This window comes from Arachis stenosperma, chromosome 5 (assembly GCF_014773155.1).
Source record: "Arachis stenosperma cultivar V10309 chromosome 5, arast.V10309.gnm1.PFL2, whole genome shotgun sequence".
Classification (NCBI taxonomy): domain Eukaryota; kingdom Viridiplantae; phylum Streptophyta; class Magnoliopsida; order Fabales; family Fabaceae; genus Arachis; species Arachis stenosperma.
In genome coordinates this window covers 126390226-126408060 of record NC_080381.1, presented here as the reverse complement: position 1 = coordinate 126408060, position 17835 = coordinate 126390226, and the positions used below count along the sequence as shown (strand labels likewise).

At 32.1% G+C, this 17835-nt stretch overlaps 1 protein-coding gene across 2 annotated transcripts; it reads left to right on the top strand.

Moving 5' to 3' along the window:
- Nucleotides 1-15756: 15756 nt before the first annotated feature.
- LOC130982498 (protein BASIC PENTACYSTEINE2-like) lies at nucleotides 15757-17501 on the top strand. Of its 2 annotated transcripts, XM_057906529.1 has the most exons (3): nucleotides 15810-15845; nucleotides 16061-16192; nucleotides 16301-17501. In XM_057906529.1, exon 3 carries the CDS (start codon nucleotides 16400-16402, stop codon nucleotides 17249-17251), a length of 852 nt encoding a protein of 283 aa, XP_057762512.1. In that variant the 5' UTR covers nucleotides 15810-15845; nucleotides 16061-16192; nucleotides 16301-16399; the 3' UTR covers nucleotides 17252-17501. The 2 variants fall into 2 exon arrangements, with proteins under 2 accessions (XP_057762511.1, XP_057762512.1); XM_057906528.1 differs by lacking the exon at nucleotides 16061-16192 and having other exon boundaries at nucleotides 15757-15845.
- Nucleotides 17502-17835: the final 334 nt, after the last annotated feature.

Below are 17835 nucleotides of genomic sequence, written 5' to 3'. Positions count from 1 at the left end.
GAAGGCGGTACGTAACGCCAATCTTGAACATGTTATTGGGCTGCGGGCAATCAACCGACAAGTAAACTCATGACCTTTATAGGAATAGACATGCATCATATTTATTTGCTGCATAACTTCTTTGATGATATTGCTATCCGTGTGTTTGTCTGTCTTTGTTTGTTTGAGATTTTGTGATATTCTATAATATGTCTGGGATGGATGATTTTGAATGCGTTTTATTAGAACTGAGATGAAATAAATTGTTAATTTCAAATAAGGTAAAAAGAATACTATTGTGTGAAACCTTTACTAAGAACCCCCAAGTTCTTACACCTCTCACTCCTTTCAAATGGAGACGGATGTAATATTCTACAAGCTTGACCTTCCATATTTTTACGAGGACCCGATATTCGAGAGCTACTATGTTTTGGGCACGAAGCCTCATGTTTGTTTGTACATACTACGCAACAGACCTTTCTCACACCCTATAGATATTCCTGATTTTGACTCGGATCAACCATACGACTTCCCTCTCTCTTGGTTACATCCTGATGCTCATAGTTATCTGTTTCTTGATCTACCACTTCATGCTCAACCTCAACATCAAGTGGCACCTGAGCCTGACATAGGTGAAGAATATCTTCAAAATTTACCTCCGAATGTTGTCATACCTTTGATACCTCTGGCACCACCATCACCAATTGAGCAGCTGCAGGCACAATTCAGCCCGTTAGGCAAAGATTTAGCTTCTGCATACGCCAATGGACCTGTATTAGGAGACGGGAGTAGCAGTTCATCTGGTGGAGTGTCTATTCCAGAGGGGTCACAGGAAGAACTCCCAGAGGAGGATCCAGAAGAAGAGTTACCGTCTGGGAGTGATGTATCTATGGACGGATTGCACGAAGGACTACCGGATGGCGATATTTGAATTCAGTTTGGGGAACGTCGGATGGTATTCTTTTTGCAGCATTCCTGCTTAGTAATTTTCAGTTTAGTCTCTCTTTTTGTTGGTATATAGAGAAAGTAGAAAAGTCTAAAAATGTTAGGCTAGCCTGGGCACCAGTTAGGTGGTTTTTGGTATGGCCAGGGCCTAGGATGTTATATGTTCATATATGTATATATTTATATTATGAGGTGTATATTGATAGGGTCTTTGAATGCTATACTGATGTATGAAGATATGTGAATATTTCTGTTCATGTTTATGTTTTTGATATTATTTTTCTATGCTCGTGATGACAAATTGTTCACGTTTTCTAATAAGAAAAAGTTAGTTGAAAAATGGTGACGTGTTAACAATGAATCAAGATTATATAATAAATATTAGTTAATAAGTAGTAAGGTAAGTCAGTAGCACTTAACTCTTGGTATTATCATGATATGATAGGAGTTAGGTCGTTACAAGTAACCTGTAAAAAGGTGTTGATGCTTTCTTTTGACAACACTACAACAAAAATCACTTTTAGTAGCAATAACATCATGCTCACTATAACGGAAGTTATATATTTGCCATTATTACATATTATAATGGCAATTTTATACTTTTTGTGACTATTAAAAAGGTCTTTACTGGCAGTTTTATAATTGCTGCTAAAACTTTTAGTGACAAAGCAAAAAAAAGCTAATGTTCAATTACCGCTAAATATATCAATGACTATTTTTATTGTATTTAAAAACAAAATAAATTACTACTAAAGATGATTTTTCTAGTAGTGCAATCCCATGTTGTTGAGGAGTCATAACATAAGAGAATTGGTGTAAAATACTATTTGATGAGTAAAATTGTTTTAATTGAAATTCTTTTCCATTGTTCGACCTAATGCACTTGACTTATTGCTGAACTGAAATGAACTTGACCAAATTATGGATAATAGCACCATATTTAGATTTTGAAGCCATTGGAAAAGTCCATGTAAACCTGCTAAAGTCGTCCATTATAGTTAAAAAAATACTTATTTCCTTTAGTTGAAGGTATAGTTAGGGACCCCATATGTGTACATGGATTATCTCAAAAGGAGCTTTGTTTTTTATTGAGCTTAAAGAAAATAAATATTGTTTGTGTTTTGCAAAATGACAAATAATACAAGGAATCAAAGCTATGTTTTTATTCATTTTATTTTGTTGTAAACTTGAATACAATTGTGTGATCATATGAAATGGAGAATGGACTGTGTCCTAGCTAATTATGCCATAAAGTTGAAAAAATCAGTGTGATGCAGTGGTTGAGTGATATGTGAGATGCATGATGTTATGTTGTGAATTATATAAATTGCTTTGATTTAATGCGTACAAGTCTTCATTGATATCATCTGATCCAATCTTTCCCATTGTATGGTAATTATGTATCTTATAGCCTAATTTGTTAATCTTTAAATTGACAATCAATGCATGCAACATCTTAGACATGACATTAGATTTAATGCAAACAATGGGAGAAAATGTACATTAGTGATATACAAATTTTCAAAAAATTTGACTATACCAAAAATAGATGTAGTGATTATACAACTATTAGGTGATTTAACTCTAATTAGATCTATAGTTTTGTATGTATAGAATGCAGTAATATTATGTGTGACATGAATGGTGACACCTTTGTTAATGACAAAAGAGTCGTGGCTCTGTGGTGAATGAAAAGATATTATCATAGACTCACCTTCAGTGGATGACTGATTATCCTGACCATGAGAAAATTGATTCACAATATGAGGGGTTGTGACTTCTTGGTGTTGCAGTAGTACTGGCAGGGCCGACTTTTGTTCACTAAAGAGACTTGATAATTGCTAGCTACTTCCTTGTACAACTCAGTCATGTTGTCATTGGCATTAGAGTGAAGCTCAATAGTGAGAATGTTAATGGTTGGAGAGCTCTTGCTTTGAAGTATGGAGGAAAACCAAGCTTTTTGTAGCATTAGTTGACAAAGTGGTCATCTCTCCCACAAAATGAACACTACTTATGTTGGTTTCTACCCCCGAATGATCTACCCTTCATGCCTTGACCATCCTTTCCTCTACATCAACCTTAAAAGAGAGGGGTTCATGAGAAATTATGGACAACAATGATGAGGGACTTTATTTTCCGTAATGAAAAGGTGGTAGCCACGGTTGGATGGCGCTTCATGAGCATGATGTTTGACCTTACAACCGAGTATTGCTCATTGAGGCTACGAAGGGATCACAACATGAACATATCATCTCTATAACCCCGAGCTATAGAGGCACAAGGACAACTGGTACCACACTTGCAAGCACGGATCGGCCTATAATTTTTGAATTCCTCCCATATTCCTAGTAATTTCATGAAATAAAAAGTAATTTCAATATCAACTTTCTTGGTGGAAAAGAGATATTCTTTGAGCTCAGCCACACGAAACACGTCACTTGATAGAATTGCTTCTTGAGCTCATCCCAAAGTTCATGTGCTACACTATTCCATAGAATACTGTTGCGGATATCATAATTAAGGAAAAGATTTATCTAAGAAACAATGAGCATGTTGCAATGCTCCAAAGCGTTGTATGTGGGATCCTTCTCAGATAGTTTTGGGACAAAGCCATCAATGAATGCTAACTTGTTCTTTGATCGTAGAGTCAGTTGCATTATACGTGACCAAGAACCATAATTCTTGTGATCTAAAGTGACCAAGATGAGAGGACTACCTAGATTTTTTTCCAAAGTGGAAAAAGAATGGACTTGAAGGATCTAACATGGGATTCTTTGTGGGGGGGGGGGGGTCTTGATGTAGCTACTTGGATTTAGTTGATTTGAGTTGAGCAAGAGCATTCAAATTGGGACTTTGGAGAAGTGCATTCGATGTGGATTGAAGAGTATCCATGATGTACGAAGAAAGGAAAAATAATCAATGAACCTAAACAGAGTAGATTTATATCTTCTTCTCATGATCCCATTAATTGGAACAATTGACGCAGCACGACAAATGAAAAAGTGCTCGCAACTAAATCTCATCAGGTTCTATCATGATGGTTCAAGAGAAGAGAAGAAGAAAGAGAAAGATAAAGAGAGAGACTACAGAATCACAAATCGAAAAGATTGAGAAAATAGTACATGTTGATTGAAAATTTCAATCACTCAGCACATCACTACAAGAAAGTCGCCAGATACTGTCAGATTTACCAAAAAAAATCTGCCGATAACCTTTTACCGTCGGATTTAGTGGCGGATTTAGCAGTGAATAACTGAATATAAACTTTTAATTAGAAAAATTTTGGAGTTTGTTACCATTGGATTTTTTTCCTGGAAAATCGGACAATAATATATTATTTATTATTAATAATTAAATTAATAGTTAACGGCGGATTTAACCGACGGTAAACTTAAATTTTATTTTTTTTAAAAAATTTGTTTGAAAATTCAATATATAATTTTAAATATTTAAATTCAATAATTTCTAAGCTAACAAAATTTAAAAGTTTTACAATTTCTTATACCGTATTCCTTTACTAGTTTTAGTGCATGACAACAATTTCTAACATATTCTTGCCATGAAAATAATGGAGGAATATGTTCTCAAGGTCCACTGTGAGTAACTAAATCTTTATGCTAAGACAAATACAAATAAATGATGCTCTACATACCCAAAAAATTCAAGAAATTCTTTAACTTGGTCTGCAAAGTCATCCACCTAGAGCATTGGCTCTTCCAACGAAATCACATTGGCTCCTAACTATAATAACTCTTAAGCAAATGAGAAAAATTCTATTAGACTCTAAGAGCAATTGCACTGAGAGCATTCATGGCTTTTTTTTTTTTTTTTGCTTCAAGAATTTGAGGAACGCAAGTCAATACCAAAGCCACGAAAATGGTTTATAATAAATTAATATTTTATGGAAGTGAAAATGCATCAAAAGTCAGATAAAAATTGATAATTAAAAAGCACTAGAATGTAAAATTCCCTATTAATACTAACCTCATGGTAGGGAGCATCAATGGAATAAATGCAGAAGTTATGAAGCAACAAAAAAGCTACTTCTAGGCAGAACAATATACCCTAGAAATAAGATATATCTACATAAAAATCTTGCTTTATTTTTCAAAGCTTCACAATTCTTAAACACATTCTCTTAATACAAAAATCCTACTTTAATTTGCTTCCAATCCTTCAAAACATTTCTATCCAAAAAAAATACAAGACATTTTCTCTCAAGTTCAAAATGAATATAAACTTCACAAAACTGAAAAAAAAATATATACAAACAAGCACAGAACTGAAATAGTAAACTGAACCTTTACTTATTTTCACGAAGTTAGCTTTTCTTGATCCCCACAAACAATCACAAAAACTGCACCTTTATTTATTTTCACTATGAATTCCTACAATACACACACATTAAATTTAATTTAAAAAATGTACAAACAAAGATACAAACTTAGAAGATTAATAATTTAAAAAAATTTAAACAACTAAACAAACCCTAAACCCCCAAATATTGAAAAAAATCAAAAGAAACTAATCAAAGAAAGGGACTTAGTATAGAAGGTGGCGACAAACGAGAGGTGGCGATAACAAAAGGAAGGAATGATGAGGTGACAACGATGAGCGGTGAAGATGCTACTAGAGCCGGCAATGACGCTGCTGGTGGTGTTGACGACTTTGTTGGAAGTGGCGACAACGAGGGAAGACTGATTGGAAGAGGCCGCGACGTTAATGAACAAGCGTAGAGCAGGAGGGGCCAACGTTGTTGAACGAGCGCGGTGCAGGATGCGGCAACGCTGAGGCGGCAATAGTGACTAAGTGACAATGACCAGCAATGAGAGTGAGTGAGGGTGACAGTAGTGAATGGTGGCATTGGGGGGCTGACAGCAAGAGAGAAAGAGAAAGGAGAGAGAAGTGAGGTTGCTGATGTTGCACAAATGGAGGAGAAGAATTTGCAAATTCAAATTTAGGGTTAATTTTATCGGCGAATTTACTGTCGAAAAAACCTACCGATAACGCATAGCCTGTGACAAAAAATGACGCGTTTCATTTAATTATCTTACCATCGGATTTTTTCGCCCCTAAATCTAACGGTAATGATCTGCTAATTTATCTTTTTTTTTCTTCTCCAATTATTTCCAGCGGATTTACCGTCGAAAAATCAAATATGACGGTAACTTTTTTACCTAACAAATTTATTGCCAAATTCGTCGCTAACCTCCGATACTAAATCCAATGGTATTTAGCATTTTTCTTGTACATCATATTAAAGTTGTAAAGATTCACCATTGAAGGAGCTTGAGAAAATTAAACATGAGAGAGTAATTACAATAGAGGCTCAAGAAAACCAAATGAAATTATCAAAAGTAGGGACGGAGCTTAGCTTCGGCAATAGGGTCATGGTCCCCCAAAATTTTTATAAAAGAACTAATATTATTAGAAAAGAACAAATATAACTCAATTAATTTATGTCTCACACTTTTATATTAGACTTGTGGGATCAATTTTCACTTTCTACGTTTATTCAATCATTTTCAATTTTAAACATGAACATTTTGGACTTGACTTCAATGGGCTTTCACAAATTAAAGACTTTATTGGCTTATTCATACAAATTAAAATCTCATTCTCATTATCATTTATTATTCTCATTATCAATAAGATTTTACAATTTTAATGTTAAAATTAGTTGTAGTAAAATTAATTTCTTTTATCTATATAGTTATTTTTTTTACAATAACATCTTGGACTTAAACTTGAACTTCAATGAACTTTTACAAATTAAAAGTTTTATTGGCTTATTTATATAAATTAAAATCTCATTCTCATTATTATTTATTATTCTCATTATCAATTAGATTTTACAATTTTAATATTAGAATTAGTTATAGTAAAATTAGTTTTTTTATCTATATAATTATTTATTTTACAATTTTAATTCTAAAATTTCTAAAGTATTTTATAATATTTGTCTACATAATTATTTATTTATCGTCATATTAGTAATAAATTTAAAAATAACTATATTTATAAATTTTATTTTAATATAAATATTATTATATAATTTTTATGTTACAATTTTTGCTCCTAATTTTTTTTTAAATTCCGCCATTGATCACAAGTGAAATAGAAAACTATAAACTAATCCCTCTAACTAGCTAATTATACACACATGATACATATATACAGAGGGCTAATTAGGGGAAGGAGTCTAAGTAATTACTCGTGCTTGTCTCATAATCTAAACTAAAACAAATATAGCACACAGGTAAAAAAATCTTGAAATAGTCTATTTTAGTTCTAAGTTTTGAAAAGAAGAACAAATTAATATTTTATTCCTAAGTAATAGATTGATGAATAGATGTAGACAAGACAGACGGTTTAAAAATAAGGGTAAAAAAAATAACTGTAAATAAAATAAAGTATGAATTTTATTTGTAACAATATGGTTTGAAAACTTATTTATGGGAATTAATAATGAGTGGTTGGTTGTTTTAATTGAGCTTTAGCTTCCAAATCTTTTTTGACAAGGAGAAAATCTATCTTATGATCATCCATTAGTGGTAACATTAATTAATGGCGAGTAAATGTGGCAACATGTGAATTGTGACGGTGCGTTGCTTTTGTCCTTTGGGAACTCCACCATCCCAGGCTGTTGCCAGTACTCAGTTTTTAAATTTTTTCATTTTCTGCCCTTTTAATATTTTCTTGAGAAAAAGAATAATTTAAATGATTAGTAGATATGAATTTTTTTTTGCCCAAAAGGATTAGATATATAATTAGAACATAAATGTGATGAATAAATAATTGACTAAACTGAAAGAGGAATATTGTTTATGTACACTCTATCTATTTTTATATAGAATTTATTTATTATATGTCCTAAAAATATATGTTAAAATATAGCTATTTGTATGATGGTGGTTGCTGCAGATTAGCTAGGAGTCTAGGACAAGATTGTGGCTGAGCTTCGCCCACACTTCTTTCGTTGTTGAACAATTAAAGAGATAGTAGAATGCCCATTAAGGGATTGTTCCCCTATTTTGTACTTGATTGACAAATAATAGTGGCTTCGATTTGGCTGAAATTCTTTGTTATTAGACTTTGATTCTAACTTCTATCAACATTAAGTAGCTGATTCACCCAAATTAGTTTGTGGATTTGACAACTCTCTAGAGATAGAACAAATAGTGGTGTATCTCCAAATCATCTATCCTTTCTGATTCTGATTTTTTGTTCATTGTCAATCTATCATCTAATTCTTTTTTCTAGCACTTTTCTACCTTCTAAGAGGTTCTTCGAGGTCTAAAATAGGTTAGAACCAATGTCAGCTTGTAGGAAAGAAGAATACTTGAAATACCTACTCCTATAGACCTTGTAGGGAAGGGAGTTTTCTCTTATAGTAAGTCACCATCCTTGTTTTGCTAACATAGCAAGGTTGAAGGTTTTGAGGTCATTGAATCCGAGTCTCCCTAATTCCCTCAGTTTGCACGTTGTATCCCATCCAATTCAATGTATTTTCTTTTTGTTATCTCGCTATCCCCACCAAAACTGCATTATGAGACTATAGAGCTCATCAAGTAAAGTATCCGGAAGCTTGAAATAGCTGAGGGAATACATAGGGATAGTCATAGCTACTGCTTTAAGTAGGACTTCACGGCCACTAGTAGATAGTAATAACATTTTTCAGTGTTGAAGTTTCTTAGAAACTTTTTTTAATGTGATTAAACGTTTGTCTCTTCGACCTGTTTATTACTGCTGGCAGTCCAAGGTATATATCTTGAGCACTGACATGAGAAATGTCTAGTAATACTGACAGTTAGTCTCTGAGATCAATGGGTATTCTTACTAAAAAATACAGAAGATTTGGATAAATTTAGCTGTTGACCGCTTATTGCACTATGGGTTTGTAGAGTTTGCAAGAGATTTTGGCATTGCTTCGAATTTGTCGTACTGAATAGTAGAGAATCATCTGCAAATAGTAGATAGTTGATTGAGGGGCATTTTACATTCAGTCTCAAACCATGAACTGTGTTATTTTGTTCTCCTTTGTGGAGCAGATGAGATAACCCTTCTGCACAGATGAAGAATAGGTAGGGAGAGAGAGAATCCCGTTGTCGGAGCCCTCTGCTGATTCTAAAAAAATTTGCTGGTTTTCCTTCCACAATAACAGAATATGAGACTATTGTAACACACTCCTTGATCCAACTAATCCATTTCCTTTCAAGTTTAACTCTTCCATAATAAACTATAGGTAACTCCATTCCACTCTATCGTAGACTTTGCTCATGTCTAATTTCAGGGCCATTTCACAATCTCCAGCCCTTCTATTCTTTAGGAAATCCGTGTCCTCATGAGCAATAAGGACAATATCACTAATTAGTCTCTTTCTTTGATAAACGTACTCTGATTCTCACTGATTATTCTGTTCATAATAAGTTGCATTTGGTGCACAATTAATTTTGACAATATTTTATAAAATGTAGTACTAAAAAAAATAGGCCTGATTCGTGACATAGATGAGACATTATTTACCTTAAAAATTAGACAAATTTGAGTGTGGTTAAAACCTTTGAGTATCTTGCCTTCCAAGAAAAATTTCTCATTGCATCCCTCACATCATGACCAATTAAACTCCAAAAATGTTAAAAGAATTTAGTCGAGAACCCATCATCACCAAGTGCTGCCTCGACAGCTATGGAAAATACAACCCTTTTGATTTTTGAATCTGTGACAAATCGAATCAGGTTTTTATTCAGATTTGACAAAACTTTTGATTCCAATTCCTCTAGAACAAGATCTGGATTGTCAGTGTTACTTTGTGTGAATAGATCCACAAAGTATCCTTGAGCTTCTTCACCAATCCCATGTGCCTTAAATAACCAACCTCCATTCTCATCCTCTAACTTCTAAATTTTGTTATGTCTATTATGCATTTGGAATTTAGAATGGAACAAACGTATGTTCTAATCACCCAATTGCAACAAATTAGCACGGAAATTTTTTTCCTTCAATACCATTCCTCCTGTTCAAGAGTGTAGGAGAGTTGCGCTTCAAGATGATCCACTTCGGTCTTGCTTCCTTTAGAAAGATCTTGTTTCTTTTTTATTAGTCTCTTAGAAATATCTTCTGTCAGCTTTCTCGAGTTAGTCTCAGTTGATTGTTGCCACTCCACAATACGGTGCCTACAATGTTTCAATTTTTGAAAAAGTCTATATATAACTGTTTCCTGTATTTGATCCTTCCAGACCTCATCAATAATGGTGGTTATCTCTGGATTTGCACACCATCGTTTTTGAAACCTAAACCACCTCTTTCGCTTCATTTTCTGTATCCTCGTTGCAAACAATAGTGGCTGATGGTCTGATCCAACATCCTCCAAATGCGATTGAGTAGCATAAGGATAAGCTGATTTTAGAGAATTTGAAATCAAACTTTTATCAAGCCTCTCTCAAATGGCTCTATATCCATCACTTCGATTCCACCATGTATATTTATCACCAATATATCCTATGTCAAGTAAGGTTGCTTAATTAATAAAATAGTTGAAACTCTCAATAGAAGTTTTTTGTTTGTCTCTACTCCGTCCTTCTCATGGCTTGCAATGATGGAGTTAAAATCACCAATCACCATATAGTTTGCACTAGAGCTCGACAAGAGTTGTAATAGTTTATGAAATTGTTGCTTCCTTATATCTTTTTGGTTGTGTAGGTAAACTGCTAAAACCTCTATTGGCATTGAATTATGACTCTTTTCCGCTGAAAATCAAATATAAAAATCTAGCGCTAATTTGATATCGACTTTAACCCCTTCTTTCCACCATACCGTCAAACCTCCTCCTGTTTCATTTGGTGAAACACAAAGCCTATACTAGAAGCCACATCCCTTTTTTTATTGTTCAACAAATAAGATAGTATTTTTGTTTCGCAGAGAAATACTATCTCAAAGAAATGGTATCTTCGGATTCCTTTTATGTTGTGAATTGCTAGGAATTTTTTCAAATTTCAACAGTTTCACGCCATCGTCTTCATTGGGGGTTGGGTGCCATTTTTGGGTACGCACCCTCCACCTCATGAGCAATAATTCTCAAACTTTTCACACACACATTTTTAGGCTTTCTAGCTATATGCTTCAGCTTTGGTCTTTTCACTCCCAACTTATTATCCTCCTTGCCTCCTATCCCTTTTTGTATCAGCAGCTCATTATTTGTGATATCTTGCAAAGGCAATTAAAACTCATTCTCCTCTAAAGTTAAGATTGGATCATCCATTATTTTGGATTCAAGTGAATTTCTATTGATGGTGCCTGCCATAATCACATTCTTAACTGGTTCCTACTGCACATAAAGACTTAGCTCCCTTACATTCTAGTCTTCCTTCTTTTTTGGTTCACCCTCTTTACTTGCAATGGGTACTTAGAGAGGAATAGTCTGATTAGCCGTCTTGCTAGAATTTTTCTCTCTTATAGCGAGTTTAGAAAACCCTTTAAGTAAGCTAATCGAAGTTGGTTTTCTTAGATTTTAGGTGTCTCTTACAGGTTTGGTTACATCTTCATCCTTCTTCTCCTTTACTCTCCAGCCAAATTGATTAGGTTTGAGTTCTTCTTGGATGCGGTGTTCCCCCTGTTCTTCGTCTGCAATATCTCCTAGCAGGCACTCACATGCCCATTCCTCGTGTCCAAGATGAGCATAATATTTGCAATAGTTATCGATCCTCTCATACTTGAATTTTACTTCTAATCGTTTTCCATCTAGTCCAGCAAGATGTAGTTTGCTGCGTAAGGGTTTGGACGCAACCAAATTAACCCTAACATTGACAATTCTTCCTTCTTTATCCTGTACATTGAAAAAATCAACCTCCATTATTCCCTATAAATTATCTCCTATTTTGTATCTAATCTTAGGATTTGCATTGCTCTGCCAATTTCCAGATCTAAACCCAAATAGGAATTGCTAAATAGTCCTCTTCTTCGATTACTATCCCTTACCTCCATCGCCTTAGGTGAATGATATCATTTTTGAATAATCACGGTGAACTTCTTTCAATTTTTATAACATCCATTTCTTTATTGAAAAAAAATGGTCAACTCTAAAGCCTTCTGGCCTCCCACAAATTGCTCTTAGTGTCCCTTTTATTGTTCTAACGGAGAAAATAGTGTCTGCTATGAGTCTTCCAATGAGACTCCCCTCATAATTTTTCATTTCTGATTTAATGTTGTTATTGTCAAACACTATCTCATCAATCTCTTATACCCTGGATCATCCCTACATTATCGCTGAGTCCTTCTAGGTCAGCCACGCAGACATAGGTACGTGTAGCATATAACACAGTCACTCACACAAGTCAATAAAATAGTAACTTTTTTTTAGAGAAAATCTTAATAGAGTACACTTATTTCTTCAAAAAAATTATAACAGAGTAACATTTTTTATAATGTATGGTACAGTTATTTACACAAGTCAATAAAATAGTAATTTGCTGTTCTCTTTAAAAACTTTGAAATAGAAAAATATATTTCTTTTATCAATTATACATAACGAAAGATATTTCAAAAGAAATAAATTGTGTACTGAATTTCTTCGGTATGCATTTTATATCATAGGAATAGATAAATGAATGAATTATTATTATTATTATTATTATTATTATTATTATTATTATATAAACAAAGAAAGTACTTATTTCATCATGTTGGATAGAAGAAAGTTAAATTGAAAAAAGAAAGTTAAAACTGGTTTTTGAAAAACTTAATGAATTATCATTTTAGTTTTTAATTTTTATATTATTAAACTTGAAATTTTAAATTATGAGATAGACCTTTTTCTTTGGTAAGTTTTAATAATTTAGAATGAAGACTGAAATATATCATTGTACTAATTTATGACCTACTGTGTTATAATTTAAAAATTTAATATTTAATAAGTTATAATTAAAAAAATATAAGGGAAAAGACAAATTTAAAATTTTACTTTTTAAAGAAAAGCATATCACTTGTAAAATTCAACTCAGAGAAAAGCATTATTATATGCTTTGGTGACATCTAGGCAATTTGCCCAATTTAAATTATAAATATAATATAAAAACAATAGCAATTTTAGATAATCAAATATTTCACGTAACTAAATTAAACCAAATCATAATATATATGATTATATATATATATATATTGTTGTCGTCGTTATTATCAGCAGAACTTTTTGTTGTTCTTATACATTTTTTTCTTATTTATCTTATTTATTTATTTATTTATGTATTTTTTAAAAATTTTATGAAAAAAGAATAAATAAATATAACAAAAAAAAATGATGATAATGATAATAAAAAAATTGATACTAAAATTTTTTATATAAAACATAAGAAAGAAATAGAAATGACATCGAAATTTGTTATATATAACATAAAATTTTACCATGATAAATACATAATTTAAATTGATTTCTGCACCACATTATAAGACAGTAAGTTGATTAGCATTTAGGAATATATAATTCGATTTTAAAATAATTTTATTTAGATAAAATTTTTTATTTTTAAAACAAAATATAAGAAGATATAAAAAAATATATCAATAACAAAACATGAAAAAGGAGAAAAAAAAAAGATTAATGTTCAAATTCGTCCTGAAAGATCACGCGATCTTTATTTTCGTCTCTGAATAATTTTTTTAATCAAATTAGTCCCTGAAAGATAAATTGTTAGTCAAATTAGTCCTTCCGTCAATTGGATGATGACGTGTCACGTTAAGTGCCACGTGACATGATGACGTGACACGCCAAGTGGCAGGTCAGTAACACGTGGCATCACTTGACATATAAAAAAGTTTTCTATTAGTTAAAATAGTCCTTGAAAGTCCAAACGTAAGTCATTTTTATCCCTCAAATTTTAAAAATTAGTCAAACTAGTCCTTATATAATTTTTTTATAATATTAAATTTATAATATTTTTTTATACTACTAATTTTAATATTCTTTTTTAAACCTTAATAAATAAAATTCTCTTTACATAAAATAATAAAAATAATTAAATTTTTATAAAATTATTTTGTCATTGGTATTTTAAAATTTTACAATTTCAAATTATAATTTTTATGTGAATTTTTTTTATTTAAATGAGTTTATCAAGTTATTGTTGATTATATATTTAAAAATTTAATATTTTAAATTTTACTAAATAATATAGTAATTATTTTAAATCTTTTAAATCTTTTAAAATTATAATTTTTATTATTATTTAATTTATATAGTAAAACTCAATAATTGAAAAACTAGTTTATAGAATCACTTTTTGAATCTTAATATTCTAATATAATTTTTTAAATATTTCATTTAAAACACAAGGAATTTTATTTTAATACGAAGCATATCTATTTATTTTATATAATCTTATTTGTGTGGAGTAGCCTGTGTTATGCATAGGTATAATGTTTCCTATTTCATTTTATCTCATTGATTTGTGAAATTAAAAAAAAATTATATAATCTATCTCAAACATATGAAACACACAAAAATTTATTATGATATTTGCACGTATTACGCTTAAGAAGCAATTCATTTATAATAATAATAATTAACCAACAAATTTTCAATATTCTGTAAAGTTTGGAATTGAAGCAAAATTTGTGGATCTTCTTGAATTTTGACTCTAGTGTCACTACCATTACCTCCTATATATAAGTAATACCGTAATGAAAAAAAAAGATGTAGTAAAAAAAAAATAGTTGTATAACTTTGTTTAGGTTAACATACATAAATTTTGATTTTGAGCATAAAACTTTGTTTAAGTTAATAAATACATATATTTCAATTTTGAGTATATATATATTCCAGCAAAATGTAGTAATGTAACAAAAAAAAGTTTTAGAATAGAAAAGAATAAGAGAGATTTTGAGAAGAATTAAAAGAGAGAGATAATTTTATGAAGAAAAATAAAAAAATTATATAAGGACTAGTTTGACTAATTTTTAAAATTTGAGGGATGAAAATAACTTACGTCTGGACTTTTAAGGACTATTTTGATTAATAGAAAATTTTTTTATATGCCATGTGTTACTGACCTGTCACGTGGCGTGTCACGTCATCATGCCACGTAGCACTTAACGTGACATGTCATCATCTGATTGACGGAAGGACTAATTTGAGTAATAGTTTATCTTTCCGGGACTAATTTGATTAAAAAAAATCATTCAGAGACGAAAATAAAGATCGCGTGATCTTTCAGGGACGAATTTGAACATTAATCCAGAAAGAAAAAATATGTTAAAAGAAAGAAAAATAAAAAAGATAAAATATGAAAAAAAAGTAAAAAAAAAGATATGTTGAGAGAAATTTTAGTGCTATAATTAATATTTTTATTTTTAATAACTTTTAATTAGTTAAGAATTTTTCTGTGTCACTGAACAAATTTTAGTATCAAAATTTAAAAATTTTTTATATCAAATTAAAAAGTTGTGGTATTAATTTTTTAATAAATTTTATACAATTTAAAATTTTTATTTTTTTTTATCGTGGCTATCATCTTTTTTTTTTAATTCTTTTAAGAAAAATAAAAAATATCAAACAAAAAAATGCAAGAATAGAACGAGAATAAATAAAATAAAAGTTCAACAAGATCAGGAGCAATAAAAAACGATAAGAGAAAAAATACACAAAAAAAGAAGGAATGAAAAAAAAAGGGTGTGATTTATGCATATTATTGAGTAATTTTTATCGAGTTAAAATTAATTTGGTTAAATTTGATTAACAACAATATTTGAAAAGGAAGTCTAAAAACATTATTGTAATTATTAAAATATCATTACTATAATAATAGAAACTCGAAAATGTTTTTTTTTTTTTTTTTAAAGATTAGATTAGATTTTTAAGATGGCGTGTAGACATTTTTGTTCCTTTGCTCTCTTCGTTCTCCATTCGTAGACGCCAAGAACCCTAACAGGTACTGTCTCCTCTCCCTTTCAGCTCCGAAAAATTCCCCTCGACCCATTTCTCCTTTCTTCAAATAATGAAATGGGTTCAGGTCAAAATTAAGATTTTAGCCGTTAATTTCCATCTTCTCATGTTCCATTTTGATCTTAGATTCTGTTGATCTGTTGATACTTTTAGCTCAAAGATCTGATTTCCCCCCTTTTTTCATGGTGAAATGGATCCTAGAACAAAACCCAGAAGCTGAAACTTTGTTGGCATGAGGTTTTGCATGCATACATTTATGGGGTTTGTGTAAATTTTTTTCCTTGTTGAAACCCCCTTTTTTGTGGTTTGACTCTGTTTGAGCTGAAACAAAAGGTGGGTTTTGCTTTTGGGGTTAACACAATTACATTTTGCTATTGTTTTTGTTTGTTGTTTTTTCATGGAATTTGATTTTTTGTATTTTGAATTGTGTTGGTTTGTTAGGAGAATGCAATGGCCTGGATAATTTGCGAAGATATTTAACAAAGTGTACATTGTTATTCTGCAATAGTACAATTTTGCCTTCACCATTTGCTGCCTATTATGGATGGGGATAATGGTCTTAACATACGTAATTGGGGTTACTATGAACCTGCTACCTCTTTCAAGAGCCATCTGGGGCTCCAGCTAATGTCATCGATGCCGGAAAAGCCTCTTCTCGGAGGACGCAATGCTGCAGTTTTGTCCGGCACTAATGGTGCCTATCACCATAGGGACATTGGCATGCCCCCGGCTACTTACCCTATGGATTACATGAGGGATGCTTGGATTAGTAGTCAGAGAGAGAAGTATATGAATATGATACCTACAAACCCAAGTTATGGTAGTATTCCGGAGACGTCTTCCACACATCACATGCAAATGATTCCACCGCCTGAGTTGTCCGCAAAGGAAGAAAGGCCCGTGGAAGAAGCGCCTGTTGTTGAGAAAGCGAACACCACTGGAAAGAAGAGACAGGGTCCCAAGGTTCCGAAATCTCCCAAGGCAAAGAAGCCCAAGAGGGGGCCTCGCGTTCCTAAGGATGAGAATGCTCCTACAGTTCAACGAGCTAGGGCTCCAAAGAAAACTACTGAGATTGTGATAAATGGGATTGACTTGGATATTTCGAGTATTCCAATCCCTGTTTGTTCGTGCACTGGGACACCCCAACAGTGTTACCGATGGGGCTCGGGTGGGTGGCAGTCTGCATGTTGCACAACGGGAATGTCTACATATCCTTTGCCTATGAGTACAAAGCGGCGTGGTGCTAGGATAGCTGGAAGGAAAATGAGTATAGGAGCATTTAAGAAAGTTTTAGAGAAACTTGCAGCTGAGGGTTATAACTTTTCTAATCCAATTGATTTGAGGACTTACTGGGCAAAACATGGTACCAATAAGTTTGTCACTATCAGGTAGATCTACTATATGCTATGGTACAATATGGCCTCTTATTCCTTTTCAGCCTGTTTGTCATGTATATATATGTGAAGTATTTGGCCTGAGACAGAGGCTTTGTTAGCTGGTTTGTAGTTCAAGGATTTTCGACTCCTGACATTTCCTTTTCTCTTCTAACTCTTATCTGTTGTTCTATTCACTTATTTGGATTCAGTAAATGGGAATTCAATCTTTTGGCTGGTTGGTCCTGATAGAGGACTAGAAAATGAGATATTGACGGATTGATATTTGGTAGGAATATTTTATCTGTTCATAGAGCTATTGGTGATTAATGTGATGCAAGCGCTTTATTCTGATTACTAAATCATTCTAATATTGGCCTGAAGATCCAATTGTAGTTTGTTTTAAGAAACATGCTTGATGATCATCTGTGAAGGTAACTTGGTTGTCATATTGGTGGAATGTGTTTCTCTGATTTGATGATTGGAGTGGGAAACATAACCAATCACGGCTTGCTCTGCCGAATTTAAGTTTGGTACCAAGTGGGGGTTCTTGGAACAGAATGCAAAATGTTAGAGGCTTATTATGTATTTCTTAGCAGGCTA